We start from the raw sequence: 18,353 nt of genomic DNA on the forward strand, positions 1-18,353 counted from the left end.
GTTATATATCTATCCAGTTTGCAAAACTATGGCAATTTAATTTTATTACTTTATTGTTTAAACCAAGTTATGCATGAAATGTATGAAACCTTCTTACATTAATATTATTGTAGGAAGATAACAAGGATTTAGCTCGCGTTCTATAGCACACAGGTGTTCCTTGCCCCAAGTGTTCCAAGGGAGGAAATTTTTAAAGGTTATATTACAGATTTATTCCAATATACTACAGCATATTAACTATTTTATTTGTAGACAATTCCATGTTGACTATTTTATTCAATACAATAAACATATATTAAGTCAAATTTTTCACACTATTTCTAGCAGATACAGTTTAATAAAACATGTAGCCAAAAACATTAATTTCATTAATGTTTTTGGCTACATTAAGTGGCCTGCTTACATTCAGAAATCAAACAGTTAAATAGAAAATAAAATTTGAAACATTGCCAACATCCTTTCAACATCATTATCTTAAAAGTATATTTCTTATATACCTTAACCAATATAAAGAATTTAACATTATAAATGAATAAAAAATTTTACTTAAGTGGTTAAGACAAATATAATAAAATATAATATAGCAATATATCACAGCAATATGTGTATGTACACCTAACCAGAAATATATACAGTATGTAATAATAGTCTCAAATAAAAGAAGGTAAACAGAAATGGATAGATAATCTCATTATATACAATACAATATTAGTCTATTGCTTTTTTTTATTTTGTGAGAATAGTAAATATGGAATTGCTTATCGATTTTTGAATATATTGATGATAATATATTGGTAATAAAAAGTACATGAATGGTGTTGTGTGAGAACTAATGATTTAAATTGTAAAAGGTATGCAACCTTTTGCAAGTCACCAAGTAAAACTGAAATAAATGTTTTATCTGTGAGCTTGAAAGAACAAAGGCCAATGTTGGCCTTTGTTCTTTCAAGCCCACGGATATGTGGAAAGTGCATTACAAAGAATACAACATATTTCAATATTGCAAGAGACGATTGTGAAAGAAAACCAGATTTTCTTATAAAGAAAAATTAATTTTTGAAGAGATGTTTATCTGTTAAGTTTAAAATATATTTACAGAGGCAACCCATAAGTAAATAAATGCCCTATTTTCAGACGCTGTCTTTTATTTCACACTATTCACATGTTACAAATGTTGCATATATGTATGAAAACCACAAAGCTTTAACTTGGTCAAACATAGAATCAGAGTTCTGCTCTCTTGGCCTGTGGAATGTTGATTCACTTGACATGCAAACAATATAAAAGTTCTCCATAGGAAGTGGGTTTTTATGAACATCATTGCAAAACACAGTCCGTAGATTCCAGAGGTGTTTGACAAGATTCAAGTCAGGTGATTGATTGGCCTATAAGCTTGCAGATGCCTTATGTTGTAAGGCAATTCTGTGTCTTTTCGGCAATGTGACAAGGACCTCTATCATCATGAACAGAGTGGATATTTAGTCCACCTGCCCACCAGATAATATTGGAATGAGACCCTTCTCCAATGTGGCAATGTATTTTGGAGTTAATAGTGCTTCATGCATTTGCTGACATTAAGGTTGTCTATTTATTTATGGGTTGTTTCTTTATATTAAAACCATAAATTTTTGAAATAACTGTTTTAGGAAAAAATATTTCTTGATCAGATAATTAATAAATTTTTTATTGCTGTTTAACTAATATTTGTACTGTTTAGAATTGAAATTTTATTTTAAAAACTTTATTTTATTACTAGGGACATTATATATAAGAAGAAGAAGTCAATTATTAAGAGAAAATGCAAAGGAAGAGGTATTACAAAAATTTCTATTGGATTTTTTATTAAGTTAAGGAATTGTATAAATAATTTTGACAGGCTGCATCCAGATTGCTTCATATATTTGGTGTGAAGTTTGGATACAACCAGTTAAACTCTTCAGTGGCTTCATGCAGTGGATAACTTGAATTTAAAGCCACGACAACTGCATATAACATTAGGCAAAATAACGACTATAATAATTATTATAGCTGTTATTTTGCCCGATGTCATACGGCAGTTGTTGTAGCTTTATTATAATGTATTGGGTTTTTGTTAAATTGTTTAAACTTGAATTTATTTTTGCCATTTCTGTTTGTCTATTGGATTCTCTTCTATCAAACCACATTCTCTCCTTCTTTTCATGCCTATTTCACTAAGTTCTTCTGGATCTTCCTCTTTCTCAATTTCTGTCTATTTCCCATTCTATTAGTGCTTGTGATAGTCATCCTTTGTCCATACATCTTACATGTCCACAATACTATTGGTATTGTCTTTTCTCATATTGTGTTTTTGTCTCTTCTCTGATTTCTTCATACTTACTTCCCCTTCTTGTCTCTCTTATCCAGAAATCCATCTCTACGGCCTAGTACCCATGTTTTGTTTGCCATCCAATTTGCAGCATCATACATGACTATGTTTTTAGGATAGTGTTGTAGATCATATATAAATTTATTATTCAGATTAATAAATATTAATTTAAAATATATTATCATATAATAAATAATAATAAATTTAATAAAGAACTAAATTAAATGATTTAATATTTCTTGATTTTAATGAATTATTTTAAGATGTGATTATTTATTAAATTTTTTATCATTTATATTCCAGTGTAATCACATTGTAAGAAAGCAATATTTAAGACTTCGGAGTCAATTACTTTCACAAAGATATGGAGTTTCTTTGGATCAAGGGTAAGGAGATTTTCTGTAAAATTCTACAATTTAATATTACTGTATTTATTTTTATTTAGTTATTTTATTTATTTTATTTCTATATTGATTATATTAATGTTCACCAAAACAAGAAATTACTTTTCCTGGATAAAGACAATAACCCATTTAAAATATGTTGAAAGGTAAATAACAACATACAAAATTTGCACTGAATATAACAGTTTGTTAAAATGAGATTTAAAAAAAAATTAAAATCCAAGAATAAAAAAGAAATCTTTATTTTGAGAATATGGAAAATACATCTTAAAATATAAGCACATTTGGTAAAACTAAATCTACAAAAAATGTCAACAAGACTAGGAGAATTATGGAGATGATATATTATCCAGGGATAAAGTACTGCTGAAATATTTATAATATAAAATACGGTCAAAGTATTTAATGCAATAGTTAAAAGAAGATAATCCTAAATGAGTCCTGTCATCGGTAACAGGAAAATTGCTTAATTTGTTAAAAGTACATAATTTTATTTAAAGTGAAGAAACTCTATACAATAATGACACTGAAACCATTGTCCAAACAGGTTTTATTTAAATTAAATTCATTCAGTTATTAACAGTTTTAATAAATAGTACATTTAAGCTGCTTATAACTAATTTTTTAAAGAAATCTTGAAAATGAAAAACTATATTACCTTATTTATGCAAAATATCTATATAAAAATTAACACTATTTATAACATAGATAAATATTTATACTACAAGGTGTACCAAAGTTCCCTTACTCAACCTTTCAAATTTTTTTTATGAATAAGACATGACTTGTGTACACAATGTAAATGAACAAAGCATGTAGAAAAATTATTTGCTATACTCAGAAATTTAGACTAGATGCCAAAAGTGTCTGCCTTCCATCTGATACACTCCATGACATATTATTTATTCCTATTCATACATGATAACATTGTTGCCATTATATTTGTTATGCTTTACATAAATTTTATCGTTTAGACACCTCCATAAAAATAAATCTGGTGAAGTTAATTCTGGGAATTGAGTTGGCCACAAATCCTTAGAAATGATGTGATGATCAAAAAACAGATCCGGGTTTCACAAAACCTTTGAACAAATTCATACAAAGTAGGCTTACTTGGTGATACATCATTGGAAAATTGTTTCTTCAAAATCTTCACACATTGTTAGCAAGATTTTGTGTTGAAATAAGCCTTTCAAAAGTGTTCTTTGTTTTAAATTAAGCACCATGTTTGACATAGTCATGTTTCCTGCTTTTTCCACCCATATGAATTTGTTCAAAACACTTTCAAGATTGTCACAAATCTAAATTAGTAATTCTCTTTTTTGTCATTTTTTAGCGTATAAAGAAACAATTTTCTAAACTTGAATAAGAGAATTTTTGGTACACCATGTATTTTCCGATTCAAAAAAATTCTCAGAATTTAAATTATTTAAATTTTGCAATTTTCTATTTGCATGCACACTTGATATACATTGAATAAATCTTGAATTTTTTTTAAAATCCATTACAATTTAGAAAATAGATCAAAAGATTCAAAACAATTTAGTAAAAACCTAATAATTTTACCTATATTCTTTTGGCATCTTCAAATCAAGTTCTGCAAAATGCAAATTTATATCAAATACAAACTTTGAAAAATAAAATGAATACAGCGAATAAGTGTTTTTTTTTTAATGTGTTTTTTTAAAAACACATAAAATAAAGTTAAAACATTGTTTAAATCTTCCTTTCCATTTACAATCAAGAATTTAGAAATATAGAATGAGAAAGAGTAGCGTTGACTTGTCACATTTTTTCCTATCAATTTGTGATGGGTAAGTTTTATGTTTTGCTGCCATGTAAATGTTGTTAAAACAGTTCTGACAGTACTTCATCAGCAGAGATTTAAATGTAGGAATTTTTAAAAATGTATGACAGTACAGTTTTTCTTCTTGGTTGTTTGGATTTGAGAATAGTTTTGGTATTGTTTTTGTAAAAAAAATAGTTTATTTGGTTGCTCTACATTAAAAATTTCATCAGTTATAAATTTGTTTTTTTAATACAGAAAATCTTTAGAAAGTTTCTAATGGATGAATAAATGTTTGCATTTCAGCTACATAGCTTATAGATTAGAATGGTTTATATTGAAATGAAGAATTTATAGATAAAATAGGAGGAGCTAAAGTTTTATGAAAAATGCTAAATTTCATTGAAGATGATGTTATATATTGGGTGATGATACTCATCAACCGTAAGAGTACATTCCAGAGAAATGCCATGGTTAATAATACTGTGGTTGATGGACAAAAAGGGGTTTGGGAAGGATAAACTTTCACATTGATTATACATTGTAAGATAAAATATTTAATTATTAAATTGATATTAATAAAAATAATACATCAAAATTATAAAACTATATAGTGAAAATTTTCATAAAACATAAAAAACGAAAAATCTTAAAAGCTTTAGTAACAAATATAAACATCTATAAACCTGATTTTTACATTAAATACAAATGATTACCTGATTACATTGTGCTGTATTAGTGATACTAATTACTAATTAAACATCAAGTAATTTGGCCTACACGTAAACATTAATACAGGTATACCTCGAGTTACGTCGTTCTCGATTATACGTCGTTTGTCAAAAAAGTATATGGAAAAATAAAAATCAAGTTTAAGTCATTTTATTCGACTTTACATCCGTCCGCCACAAATATTGAAGTTGTAATATCACTAGAAAAGCGTTAAAAGCACGTAAAATCATATTAAAATATGTACATTTACAGTAAATGTTAATATAATCATCATAAATCCTAGAGAATGAAACATGAAAACATCTGTGTTTCTGTGTTGTCGTCTTATTTAGCGGTCTTTAAATGCTCATTATTGGCGTTTTCCACAGTAGTTTCAATATCTACCGTGGAAAACGGTGTCGTCATCAGCGCCACTCAATATTGGTAAATTTAACATAAATTAGTTTATTTTCTACTATCGGAAAATAATTTTAATAACTGTATTTGTTATTTAACCTTAAAAAATCATCTTATTTTATAATGTATTAGAGAAACCATATTCACAAATAAAGAGTCTGCGATGTACTGTAAACATCACCAAATTGGAAACAAGTACGTTTACAATCATGTACAGTACATGTATTCATAAATTTAGATTACTTTTTTCTGTACTATATTAAAAACTAAAATTTATTTGTTTGCAAGCTTAAAATAGATTCTTATTAACCGTATATTATTAAAAATGCATTTATAAATAAAATACAAAACTGGGAATGGTAATTTGTGGTTTAGCCTAGTGACAAGTAAATTCGACTTACGTCGTCTCTCCTGGAACCAATTACCGACATAAGGTGAGGTATACCTGTATTAAATTTATCAGAAGATGGTGCCTAATGCCTACCTCTAGGTCAAATTACTTGTCATTTAATAATTAGTAGCATTAATATAGCCTGATGTAATCTGGTAATCGTTTAGCTTTAGTAACTTTTTAAAAAAATCTCAGTATTGATTTTCTTTTCAAATTTTTCTGAATTTTTTTTATATACCATTTATTATTATTCTTTTTAACCATTCTGTAAACAAAGTAGTTGTAACTTAACATTTCTTCTCCTCTGTGGCTGTTAAAAGGGCCTTTTTCTATAGCCATTGTAAGTTTTGTTAGGCCCTAAAAGTGGGTAACCAGATGAATACAGGACCTGACATATCAAGGACAGACTGCTTGGGAAAATTTCAGAGGAAGTGTGCATCCAGAGTGACAGGATGATGCTTTAACTATCTCACCCATCTCCTATATGTAAAATAAACTAAAATAATAACAAAGAAAAATTATGTTGAATTGTAAAAACTCATTAATTTTCATTAAAAATTATAAATTTTAAAATGTTTGTCCATTATAAAATGATATCTTTTTAAATTGTCAGAATGTAATGTTTAAGTTCTGGAATTAAATAATTTATCATATATAATTAGACGAGGTTTAAGAATCTTGAAAATGTTTCTTAAAATAAATTTTGAACTGTATCCAAAGAAAAATTATTTTAATTTTTTCAATGATGCAGACTAAGAATGATTGATTTTTATTGAATTAAAATATAATACTATGTTTTATTTAAAATACATAAATGAAATTTATTATATAAATTAATCCAATTTCTTAATTTACATGTTTACATGTAGTAATCACATTTTATATTTATGTTTTAGAAGTATAAGAAGTAGAAGTTTAGGAGCAAGAAGTAATAGTAGAATAACTTTAGAGGTAATATATTACAAGCATTCTGAAAAAATTTTGTTTTCATCAATACTTAATCAGAGCCCTAGTAATCTTTTATTCTATTTACAGACAGTGTATTTACTATTTTATATGGTCTGGCATATGTAAATGATAATAATTAATTGTACTGTTTAACTTGTGCGAAATTTATAGAATTGTAATAACAATATTAATTGGTAATTTATAATTTAATTTAATATTTATTCTTTTAAATTTATTGTTGTCTGTTAATTTATATATATTTTCTTTTAAAAGAAATGCTATGTAATATTCTATTACGCTACACTTAAATAATTTCAAAATTCAAATCCCTTATATTGTTTAGAATATTAAGATTTTATATTAGGTTCGTAAACTGTATTTGTTCTATTCCTTTTTCTGTTATTATCTGAAGAAGATGGTAATTTATCATCTTTGGAGGTAATTGTAATTATATTTAGTTCTAAACTTAATATTTTCTTTATTTTATCTCTTTCAACACCATAAACTTCTTAACTCACATTAGTAATACATGTGCATTTAATTAACATAAGGCTTTCTCTATTTGTTTTGATGTGTGTATGTAAGTTCGCCGAAATGGGGAGAGTTTTTATTCTCAACCGTCGGGATGGCTAAGGGCTATACGCATGTGGGTGGCAGTTTTTGGAGACAGAAGAACACAAGTGTTTCACAGAGAAACCGTTTATTTAGGACACAAATGCTTACACAATTAAGTCGGTGTTCGCAAGTCCGAAGTTTGGTTTTCTAGTCTTCTCGAGTTCTTTTTCCTTTTCTTTCCAATGCTGGCAAAGCCCCGGGGCGACGAGTCAATGTTCGATATAGAGAAGAAGCACAAAATAGCTGCGAGCTGAAGCACAAAAAAAAATGGAAGAGAGCGACAATCACAACAGATGTATTCTACAGAGGGAGCTCCTTTTTCCTTGACATCGGAAGTTTTATAATTCTCTCGGAATCGAATCATTGCCAATTGGCTCACTCTTTTCCTCCTCGCTTCCCCATTGGTATACCACCTGTCTCCAGGTGTAAATGGAGCTTCGAATAGGTCGTGGGAAAGGTTGGCAAGAGAAGGTTTATCCGACACCGTTTTTTAGACTATGATCGCGTTTAATCGTTGACTATGACACCTATGCTCATTTTGATATTTTTTTCTTTTCTAGTTTCATTTTGCTTTCTAAACTGCGTCTTAAAATTTTTAATAATTTTCTTTTTAAACTTTCTTTACTTAAAACTTTGTTTTTCCCGTTACTCTTTATGAGCGTCGATGTCAAAGTCCGGTGTCGCCGACTCGACACTTATAAAAGTTATAATCTTGGGGTTGGACTTAACAAACTTGTACATATCCCTTTTGGGGGACTATTTCTGGACCTCACATGTATTTTGAATATTAGTGATCTGTGTGGGATATAAATCTGTATAGTGAATATTTCATAGAATAATTTGTATGTATGTTAATTTATTGTATGTCTATAGTTGTAATTGTTTTTATGTTTTGTTAGTGCATATAATCTTGTGTACATTTTTGTAAGTGACTGAAGTTGAAGTATTGTCAATGAGTGTCTGATGTAGTGTTTAATGTTTTTGTGTTAATGTACTCTTCTGCAACTTGTTTGATATGTTCAAGCATAGTTTGTAAAATAAGGTTATTGTGTATAATTGCTATTTTCTGCTCAACAACAATTGCTCTGTGGGATTTTTTGTGAATTTGTCATGTGGTGTCTGCAAAATTAAAAGTAGACATATGCTATCATGTCCACTTTTAATTTTGTGATGAATAGGTACAGATGGTGAATTCATTTCTATCTTGAGTCTACTTCAACCATTGGCTTGGTTTTTCGGCATTAGTAGTCAGTGGTTGGATTGCTGCTGAAACACTTTAGTTGTGTTAGTGTTATCCATTGTATGTGAGTGAGATGGTGAATATGTTTGTGTTTGTGATGTAGTAGCTGTACTTTGACAGGTGCTATATTTATCACTGGTAGTCAAGGGTGACTATGGCGGACTTTTCAAAACAAGTATTTACCTAACCCACAAATCCAGATCTTGTTAACCCAGACAACATTTAAGCCAGTATAATGCATGAATGTTTCACAATCATTTTTTGTTATCTTCACAGAATTGGGTGAGCTTATATATCTAAAGCCAAGTGTATATAGCTCATCTGTTTTTGACATGGGGAACAGACACTGGTTAGTAGTTGTCTGTTTTAGTTGAGATGCTGCTTATACTCTTTGTTTCATTTCTCTCTGTAGACTCTACTGATATGGATATAGTCCTACAAAGTTTATGCTCTGTCTGGCATTGCTTTATGGTTTGTTGGAATTACTGAGCTCTCTCACCTAAGATGGGGACTAAGAGAGTTATTATTATTATTGTTATTATTCATAAACATTTTAGAAAGATTCTTACAAACATTAACTAATATATATACATTAGTTAATAGAACAAAATTTTAATTATATATATATATAACATATTTTAAATTTTGTATATATTTTTGTATATTTTTCTGTAATTTACTTTGTTAATCTCGCCTCTTTTGGAATGAGGTTAACAACACCAATAAAGAATAAAGGAGAGTTCGAGTGAGGACCTGAAAGTGAACGGATGTGTTTTTATGGTCTCCAATTTTCTTTTGTCTTGCTAACCCTACACTCGACCCCACGACTACGACTGCAAAATAATACGACATATATATATAATAATTACTCTGAAACACAACATGTTATATGTTATTCTAAAGTTACAATTATTTATTTATTGAATGATAGAATACAAAATTATGTTTGGAATGTAATAATAGCAATGATGATGATGATGATGATGATGATGATGATGATATGGATGATGATGTAGATGTAGATGTATGAATTATGTATTCCTGACAAAAACATTTTAAATATTACAAATTGCAGAATAGTGATTCATTTGATGGACGTAATGTTTCACAAAGTGAAAACAGACGAATGTCACAGAAAACTTTAGTACATCCTATAGAAGAAAATTTAGTTCCTACTCATGCTGCTGAAGCAAGTCGGTATGTTATATATTTTATTTTTATTCTTTAATGTTATGATTATTTGCTGTATTTACTAATATCATTTTAAAAATAACTGATTATAAAAAATGACGATAAAGAACATATATTACGTATGTGCCATCAATGCCGTAAGATATTGGGCTAGATAAAGGCTTTAATATCATTTTAATTAAAAAGAATTTGGAAGAGGAGATTGGACTAGAGGTCCGGATAGCGTAACTGGCAACACGTCTGCACGGTAAGCAGGAGTTGTGGGTTAGAGTCCCGCTCCAGGCCGAGTTTTTCTTCCAATATTTCTAAATTATTTAAAATTATTTAATTAAATTATAATTATTAATGTTAATAAGAGATGGCGCCTAACACCTCACTCTAGTACCGAAATATTTTGTAATTAAAATAATATTAAAGCCTTTATCTAGCTCGATATCTTACGGCATTGATATTGTGTGGGTTAGAATGTATTGGGTATTAATGTTATTGGAGATTCATAAGAAATATTGTAATGTGCATAAAAAATTTGAGTTGTTTTCTTAAGATCTATTTTATATAAAATTGTCAAAAAAGTATATAGGATGTTGAAATACAAATGTACACATCAAACGAAACCCGATATCATAAGCAAATACACCAACAACTGCCGTAAATGATCAGGCCAAATTTTGGATATATGATTATAGATTAGAAATAAATTTGGCATTTAGGTGCCATCTCTTATTAAAATTAATAATTATAATATTTAATTAATTAATTTAGATTAAACTGAAAGAAAAGAATCTGTTCGAAGCGGGACTCGAACCCGCAACTCCCGCTTACTGTGTGGACGTGTTGCCAGTTGTGCTACCCGGACTTTCGGTCCAATCTCCTTTTCCAGCATGTATAAGTATAAGATATAACCATCGACGGTTATTATGGCACTGACTGGACACACATCAGCGCCCATGGCCAGAAACATCCACTCAAGGCACTCGTATTACTTTATGAGTGCCTTGAGTGAATGTTTCTGGTAAATATTGTAATTATTAATTTTAATAAGAGATGGTGCCTAACACCTAACTCCAGTGCCAAATTTATTTCTAATCTGTAATCATATATCCAAAATTTAGCCCGATTATTTACAGCAATTGTTGGTGTATTTGCATATAGGATGTTGATCACAAAAATTCCCACATAAAACTGAATGCAACAAAAACGTGTACATTGTTGTACAATTTATTAATTTTATATGGAGAACACATTTAAATTTCAATGTTATTTCCATGTTTGGATTGTGTAATGTTTATAGCAGAACTCTTACATTCTAAAATAGAACATAAAGTTGCATTGGCCTGATGCTGGTCTATTAGTAGGTCAAAAGCTTTTGTCTAATATATTAAAAATTTTTTGTGATGCGGAATATTGGACTGCATTGTTAAATAGTAATTAGATATGATGACAATTGCGCAGTTTTGTTTTCAGTTTTTTTGCCTTTGGATAGCACAGCTATGCCAAAATGAAACTACAGATCCAAAAATATAATGAAATATCTTTGTCCAATTCTATGAGGAATAACTTGTTAAATATCTGTTTGAAAAATTTACTGCAAGCTGATAAATAACTTTACTTTGCTATGTTACTGTTTGCTTCCATATGATTTTTAAGAGTTATTGTCAACTAAAATATGTAGTAGAGCTAAAAGTTAAATACAGTGGGTGATCCGGTTAACGAACAGTTCAGATTACTACAAATCAGATAACGAACACTTTCACAAAAGATTTTTATGTTCGACGACGAACAGTGTTTGGATAATGAAAACACCATCACAGAACAAACACAAGAAGAAGCAACATAAAAAATGAATACCGATTGGTCTTCCCTTGTCTTCAGGCAACAATTCGAAACTTTTCGGACTGCAGGAGACGTTGACATCAACGCTCAACCCGGTATATACTGATCAGATAGTATTCCTCCAAACCTTGAAATTCTCCATTGTAATCCAGCCTTTTATTTTTCTGACAGACTATTCGCAAGACTGTTGGGTGGGCACTTGTTAAGTTTTGCATCGGTCTTTATTTTCGAAAGGTGCGAGTATAATAGCAAAAATTAAACTAGTACTGGAAAGATAAACTATTAAAAAACAAAAACCGTAATGTTTCCAGCAATAAAAATATATAGTACTTATTAAAGCAGATAAATCTAAAGGTATGTCCTTACAAAACGTGACTCGTATAACCATAAATTACATGAATACATCAGAACCACCGAATGTCAACATGCTCCCAACAAATATATGGAATCGCTGCAGCAAAGAGTCAAGAAATTCTCTTTAACCCCGTTGGCTCGTATTTTACGTATGCATAATTCAGTTTTACAGGCTCCAAAAACGCCTAGAATTTTCGCTTTTGGTAAAACGCACAAGCCTGGTTACCAAATACGCCCTGTAATAGAGAAGTGCGGATCCCCTACATTTGCCATTGAGAAGCAGCTTGTCAAGTTTATCCGGCCAAAGATTCAAGAATACCCCTATGCTATACAAAACGCAGTGCAACTGGTGGAAAAACTCAACAACATTACACTCAAGGATAAGGAATATATGACAGTGATGGATTTTAAGTCCTTGTTTCCGTCTATAAGACTGCCGCCGTGTTTTTGTGAACTGAGAGACTTTCTTTTTGCTAATATAGATAATGCAACGAAATACCATTCCAGCATTTTGGAGCTTGCAAATTTAATATGTTACACATCGTTTTTCGAATTTGAAGATGAAACATATTTGCAAGAAAGAGGGGTACCTATGGGGAGCCCTATGTCCTCTATTTTATGTGAGCTTGTTTTACGTCGCTTGGAAAACAAAGTCATACCCTTCTTTCAACACCAAATCATTTTATATGCAAGATATGTTGATGATGTTTTCATCCTTTGGAAAAATAATAGTAGCGCTCTGCAGTTCCTTCAAGAAATCAACAAAAACCCGTATGGTTTGACTTTAGCGCTGGACCAAGAAAGTGCTTCTAATGTAAATTTCCTTGATCTTTCAATCACATGCAAGGAGGGTCAAATATGGACGGACGTTTATAGAAAACCCAGCTATCAGCCCATTATTATACCAAAAAATTCTTTCGATCCTATGAATTTTAAGTATGCAGCTTTTCACGCCTGGATCAAACGTGCTCACACACATTGCACCAGTGTTATTGACACCTACAAGGAGTTAGATTACATCCGCACTACAGCATTACAACACGGATATCGGAGTAAGGAGATTGATGGGCTTATCGACAAATTTCGGAAGGCAAAAAATCGGCAGCTTCCTCCTATGAATCAAGGAAGAAAAGTGATTCTCAATTATTTTCCATTCTTGCACACGATGATTAAGAAAGTAGCCAGAAATAACAACATGAAGGTGTTATATCGGCGTAATCCTACAGTATATCGATTATTAAGAAACGACAAGAAGAAAGAAAACCAGAGTTTTAAGACGGGGGTATATTCTATACCTTTAAAAGATCGCCGATTTAACACAGATCTGGTATACGTTGGTGCAACTATGAGACATTTAAAGCAGAGGCTTAAGGAGCATAGATACTCCATCAATAAGAGCTTAGATTCTACTGTGCTAGCAGCTTTCGCTAAGCATCAAGATGTCGACGTTCATTGGGACAAAGCATCTATTATCAGGGCCACGACCAACAAACAAATGCTGAAACATCTAGAAAAGCTGGAAATATACAAAGCCCACGTTAACACGGGTTGCATTAACCATAGGGATGCAGATGCTTTATCCACGGCATGGAAGTCGTTTTACCGAAATGCATAACGTTTCTTTTCTTGTAATAGAAATATTTTTGCGGAAGTATTTTTGTTATTTTGTTTTTATTTTTATTCTTACTACGATATTTAGCGCATGCGCAGTTTTATTAGTTTCTAATATACGTCGGCATTTTTTACTTTGGAATTATTTTTGAATTTTAAATATTTTGTATTGCTTGTGTTCTATTTTTTTCTGCATTCTTTTTTGTTTAAGTTCGTTGTAACTGATGATGGCTGTTTAAAACAGTCGAAAACGTTATTATTAAATAGTTTTTATTGCTGGAAACATTACGGTTTTTGTTTTTTAATAATAGCAAAAGTAGAGAGTGGACAGATGTCTGATGTTGCTGGGCAGTATGGCTTGAACAGGGCCGCAGTTCAATCTTGTCTAAGAAAGATACAGTATAATTAAGAAGACTCAAGCAGCTAAAGGAGTAACAAAAATTACATCTGAGAAATAAAGAACATTGAAGAGCTTATAATGGAACCTGAAACAGATCTGACGACAGAAGAACGCCAAGAACTCTTGAACGAAGAACACCAAGAAACTCGGCAAGATATGTTTTCTCCCGAAAAAGAGGATTAATGCCGATATCTGCTATTAAACATCTTTTGAAGAAGTGGGAGGATGTCAGAACAACGGTCTTACAGTTAGAATGGCATCCAAACTAGGTTGAAGTTAATAGACTTGGGGATCTCTATAATTACAATGCTGAAAAATCCTGGAGAGAGAAAAGCAATCGATATTAGACAGATTCTTTAACCCCCAGAAATGGAAAAAACATGACTAATAAAAATGCACGGCTGTGTATATATGTATTTTTATTATTACATATAAATAAACATAGTAAGAAAGTATATAAGTTTTTTATTTTTTGGAGTTTCCAAAACGAATTAATCAAATTCCCATAAAAACCTATGGTAAATTGATAATTGGTTAATGAACAATATGGATAACAAACAAAGTCTTGGAACAGATTATGTTCATTAACCGATTACCCACTGTATATCAGTTTAATTATTTAAAAAAAGATCTTAAAGCATAAATAATATATTTATATATCATTAACTAGAGCAATGGCTGGTGGAACTACTGTTGCTGAAAATTATGCTTTTGCTGGAGTTCATCATATTTTTGATCAACATAAAGATGCAGGTTGGTTAATTTGCTTATTATGTAGTAAAAATTAATAAAATTCGTCATTCAATACTTTTCAATGTTGAAATATTTCTGTTCTAAACTGAAATATAGACTGAATCATAGATAAATACATGAAAATTTTAAAATTGAAAGCTAAAATTAGATATTAAAAAAATGAATATCAAACAAGAAGCATTTAGAACATGTAAAACCTAGAATTTACCAAAATATAAATACCAAATATCTTATTATCAGCAAACATTTTATTATGAACAATGTACTAATGGTCTAATTTAGACAATCTTCAAGTTTACTATCCTTTGAATACATTATAGAATTCATCGCATCATAGAATGGATATTTGAAAGTGTGTTCCAACATATAAGGGAATTTGAAATATAAAATGCAATAAATAATTTAAAAGTATAATAATAAATTAAGTAACAACAAATAACATTCTTTAAACATATTTAAAACATGAAGCGTAAAAGAGAAGAAAATAAAAATTATTGCTAGAATAAATGAGAACACACTAAACTGAATTGTGTTTTAACATATAACACAAATTTTAAATGTATAGTTTTGAAGGGGTTATTTTTATCTATACCATAATCTCCATTCATTATAGAATACTTCTTGTTACAGAAGTTGTATTAATCCAACTTCAGTAAGTTGTTTGTCTTTGTATTTCAATCATTTTGGCTAATTTAGAACCTTTTATTGATTTGATTTTAGCTTCATCCCATATAATCTCATATTGGGTGTACAGTACATACTGCTAAGGCTGTGTTATAGTACTTTAATTGTATGTCAGTGATTCTTTGTGTCACATCCAGTGAACAGAGCATATAACCAGTGTATTGGATGCATGTATTGAAGTTTTTATTATCCACTAGAATCTTGTATAATTCTTTTGATGTTGTCCAGTCTTTTCTGTTTCTCATTAATGCATACACGCTAGAATTTTACTAGTAGATTACATTGTATTTTACTTTGTTAGAGAGTGCTTTATATCCACCTCTTTGCTGAAAGTTAAAATTCTATTGTCTTTTTGTTGTATTAGACCAGCGTTTCTCAAAGTGGGCGATAACGTCCCCTTGTGGCGGAGAGTAAATCTAGGGGGCGCTGGAGGCAGGGTACCGAAGGGTGACCAAAGGCGAAAGTTGGGATCACTGACAGCCGTTCCCTTTCCTCTGTTAAATGGATAAGAGGAAACATTGCATTTAATGGTTTCCAGATGTTAAGAACAATGTACGGTAAGGGTACAAAGTGTGAGATTCATAGAAAAGTTTTCCTAAGAATATTTCCAATCCTTTCTCACACAAGAGAAAATGGGTTAGGGGGCGTTGGGTATAACTTTATGGAACAAAGGGGGCGGTGGATTGAAAAAGTTTGAGAATCACTGTATTAGACCTACATTTCTTGTATGATGCTTATAAGTAGTGATTAATCTTTTTTTTGATTTCTTTACTTTATCTATGTTTTGTGGCCTGATTCTTGATTTGAACTAATTCTCTCATAGTGTCATTTATTTTGCAATATCAATCTATCACCTAAAACACCACAATACATTTAACTTAATGTTCTGTTGCAGCATATCTACTATATAAAGCTGAAAAAATTGTCAGTCTCTTTCTTTCTTTCTTTCTTTTTTTCTTTGTCATGGGGTGCCCCTAGCTATTATTTAAATTAATTTAAATTAACAATATAAATTATTTTATATTTTTACAGTATAATGTTCAGTATATTATTATTTGTATTTGTAATTTAGTATGCCCCGATGCCTGTATTGGGCCTTTCGACTTGTTAAATAGATATTTGACAAAGTTATTGATATATAAAACCATAATAAAATGTATTCATTAATTAAAATAAAGTACAAGCTAAGATATCAGGTAAATATGATATACTTGTATTGCTTATTTATTATAAAAAAAGCACACATGATAATGTGAACAACCCAGGATATTTTCAATTAAAATTGAATTATGACTATTTACAAAAATATACAAAAATATAAAAAAAAAAAAAATGTAAGATAGCCTCGAAAATTTTATATTTTTGTAAATAATCATAATTCAATTTTTATTTATTATAAAGCGTAATATTTAATAAACAATTTCAGAATTAAATTGTATACATCATCTGTTTAAATGACCCATTTTGGTATGATGTCGGATGCTATCATACCATGAAATGATATATAAATACGGACATTGTATTTCATTGACTGTGATCTGAAAACAGCTATTTATTTATTAACTGATAGAGTTTACTCGGAATTGCTCAGGCAAAAGTAATAAGGGTGAACATTAAAATTAAAACCATATTAAGAGTTACTTTAGCCTGCCAATACCAGATATTCCTGTTGGTTTAATTATAAGTCTATAAATTTAAAAAAAAATTAATAATCAAAATTGTTTATATTTATCGAAGGATTAAACAGGAGTTTTTAACTTTTCTTAATTCTTTTAATTTAAATACTGGCTTTTAAATTTCAGAATTATTATTTTTCTTTAAGCTTTCAAATTTAATCAGATTAAAAATTTTTCTTTTTATAATTACTTCTGGACAATATAAATTGTAATTCTAATTATATCGATTTAATTAGCTTAAATTATATTCATTTGTAATTAATATTCTAACAAAATATGCCTTGTATTGTTTGTATGTAGTTAACATTAGAAATATTTTGATCTTAATTGTTTTTATGACATTAAATCATCAATTTCAGAATGTTCATAGTTCTCAAACTATTTTAGTTACTTTGTATAGAAATATAATTTAGCCTGTATTTTGAATTGTTTAATTGTCTTCTATTAACAATTTTTTTTATATTTGATTATATGTCGATTCAGTTGAATGTTTATATATTATTTTTATAGTAACGGCAGTAAAATTTGCAAACAACGACAAATCGCTATTAGCTTGCTGTTCTATGGATAAAACTTTATCAATTTGTCAGTTAACTCCTCCACCTGCAAGTGTTCTATTTAAGCTTAAAGGCCATACTAAGGGTGTAACAGGTTTGTAGAAGTTTATTTGAATTTAAGATTATGAATTCATTTTCTATCTGTTGTAATCTGTATTAAATGATATTTCATGACAAAGCATTGATAAATAAAATCAAAATAATGCCAAACGAACTGCCGTATCTTTGAGCTATAATATATTAATAGAATAACCCAATAACACGGCATAACTATAATAGCTATAATATGTTACAGCTCAGTAATACAGCAGATAGTTTGGCATTACTTAAATATTGGATTTGTGGATTTATTGTGTATATAAAATGAAAATAGTTTTGATAAATCTGATATTTATTTATTAAAATATGAAATTTATTACAAATTAAAAAATCATT

At 29.6% G+C, this 18,353-nt stretch overlaps 1 protein-coding gene across 1 annotated transcript in view; it reads left to right on the plus strand.

Annotated features, from left to right (window-relative positions):
* Positions 1-18,353, plus strand: part of LOC136986776 (WD repeat-containing protein 13-like) — a 54,147-nt gene that overhangs the window by 13,085 nt on the left and 22,709 nt on the right. The window contains exons 3-8 of the mRNA XM_067284381.1: positions 1,757-1,812; positions 2,651-2,733; positions 6,953-7,007; positions 9,935-10,056; positions 14,919-15,001; positions 17,872-18,012. Coding sequence (XP_067140482.1) covers positions 1,757-1,812; positions 2,651-2,733; positions 6,953-7,007; positions 9,935-10,056; positions 14,919-15,001; positions 17,872-18,012 — 540 coding nt within the window. The remainder of the gene's footprint in view (positions 1-1,756; positions 1,813-2,650; positions 2,734-6,952; positions 7,008-9,934; positions 10,057-14,918; positions 15,002-17,871; positions 18,013-18,353) is intronic.

Source organism: Centruroides vittatus, unplaced genomic scaffold (genome assembly GCF_030686945.1).
Source record: "Centruroides vittatus isolate TY-2023 unplaced genomic scaffold, ASM3068694v2 scaffold_1172, whole genome shotgun sequence".
Classification (NCBI taxonomy): Eukaryota; Metazoa; Arthropoda; class Arachnida; order Scorpiones; family Buthidae; genus Centruroides; species Centruroides vittatus.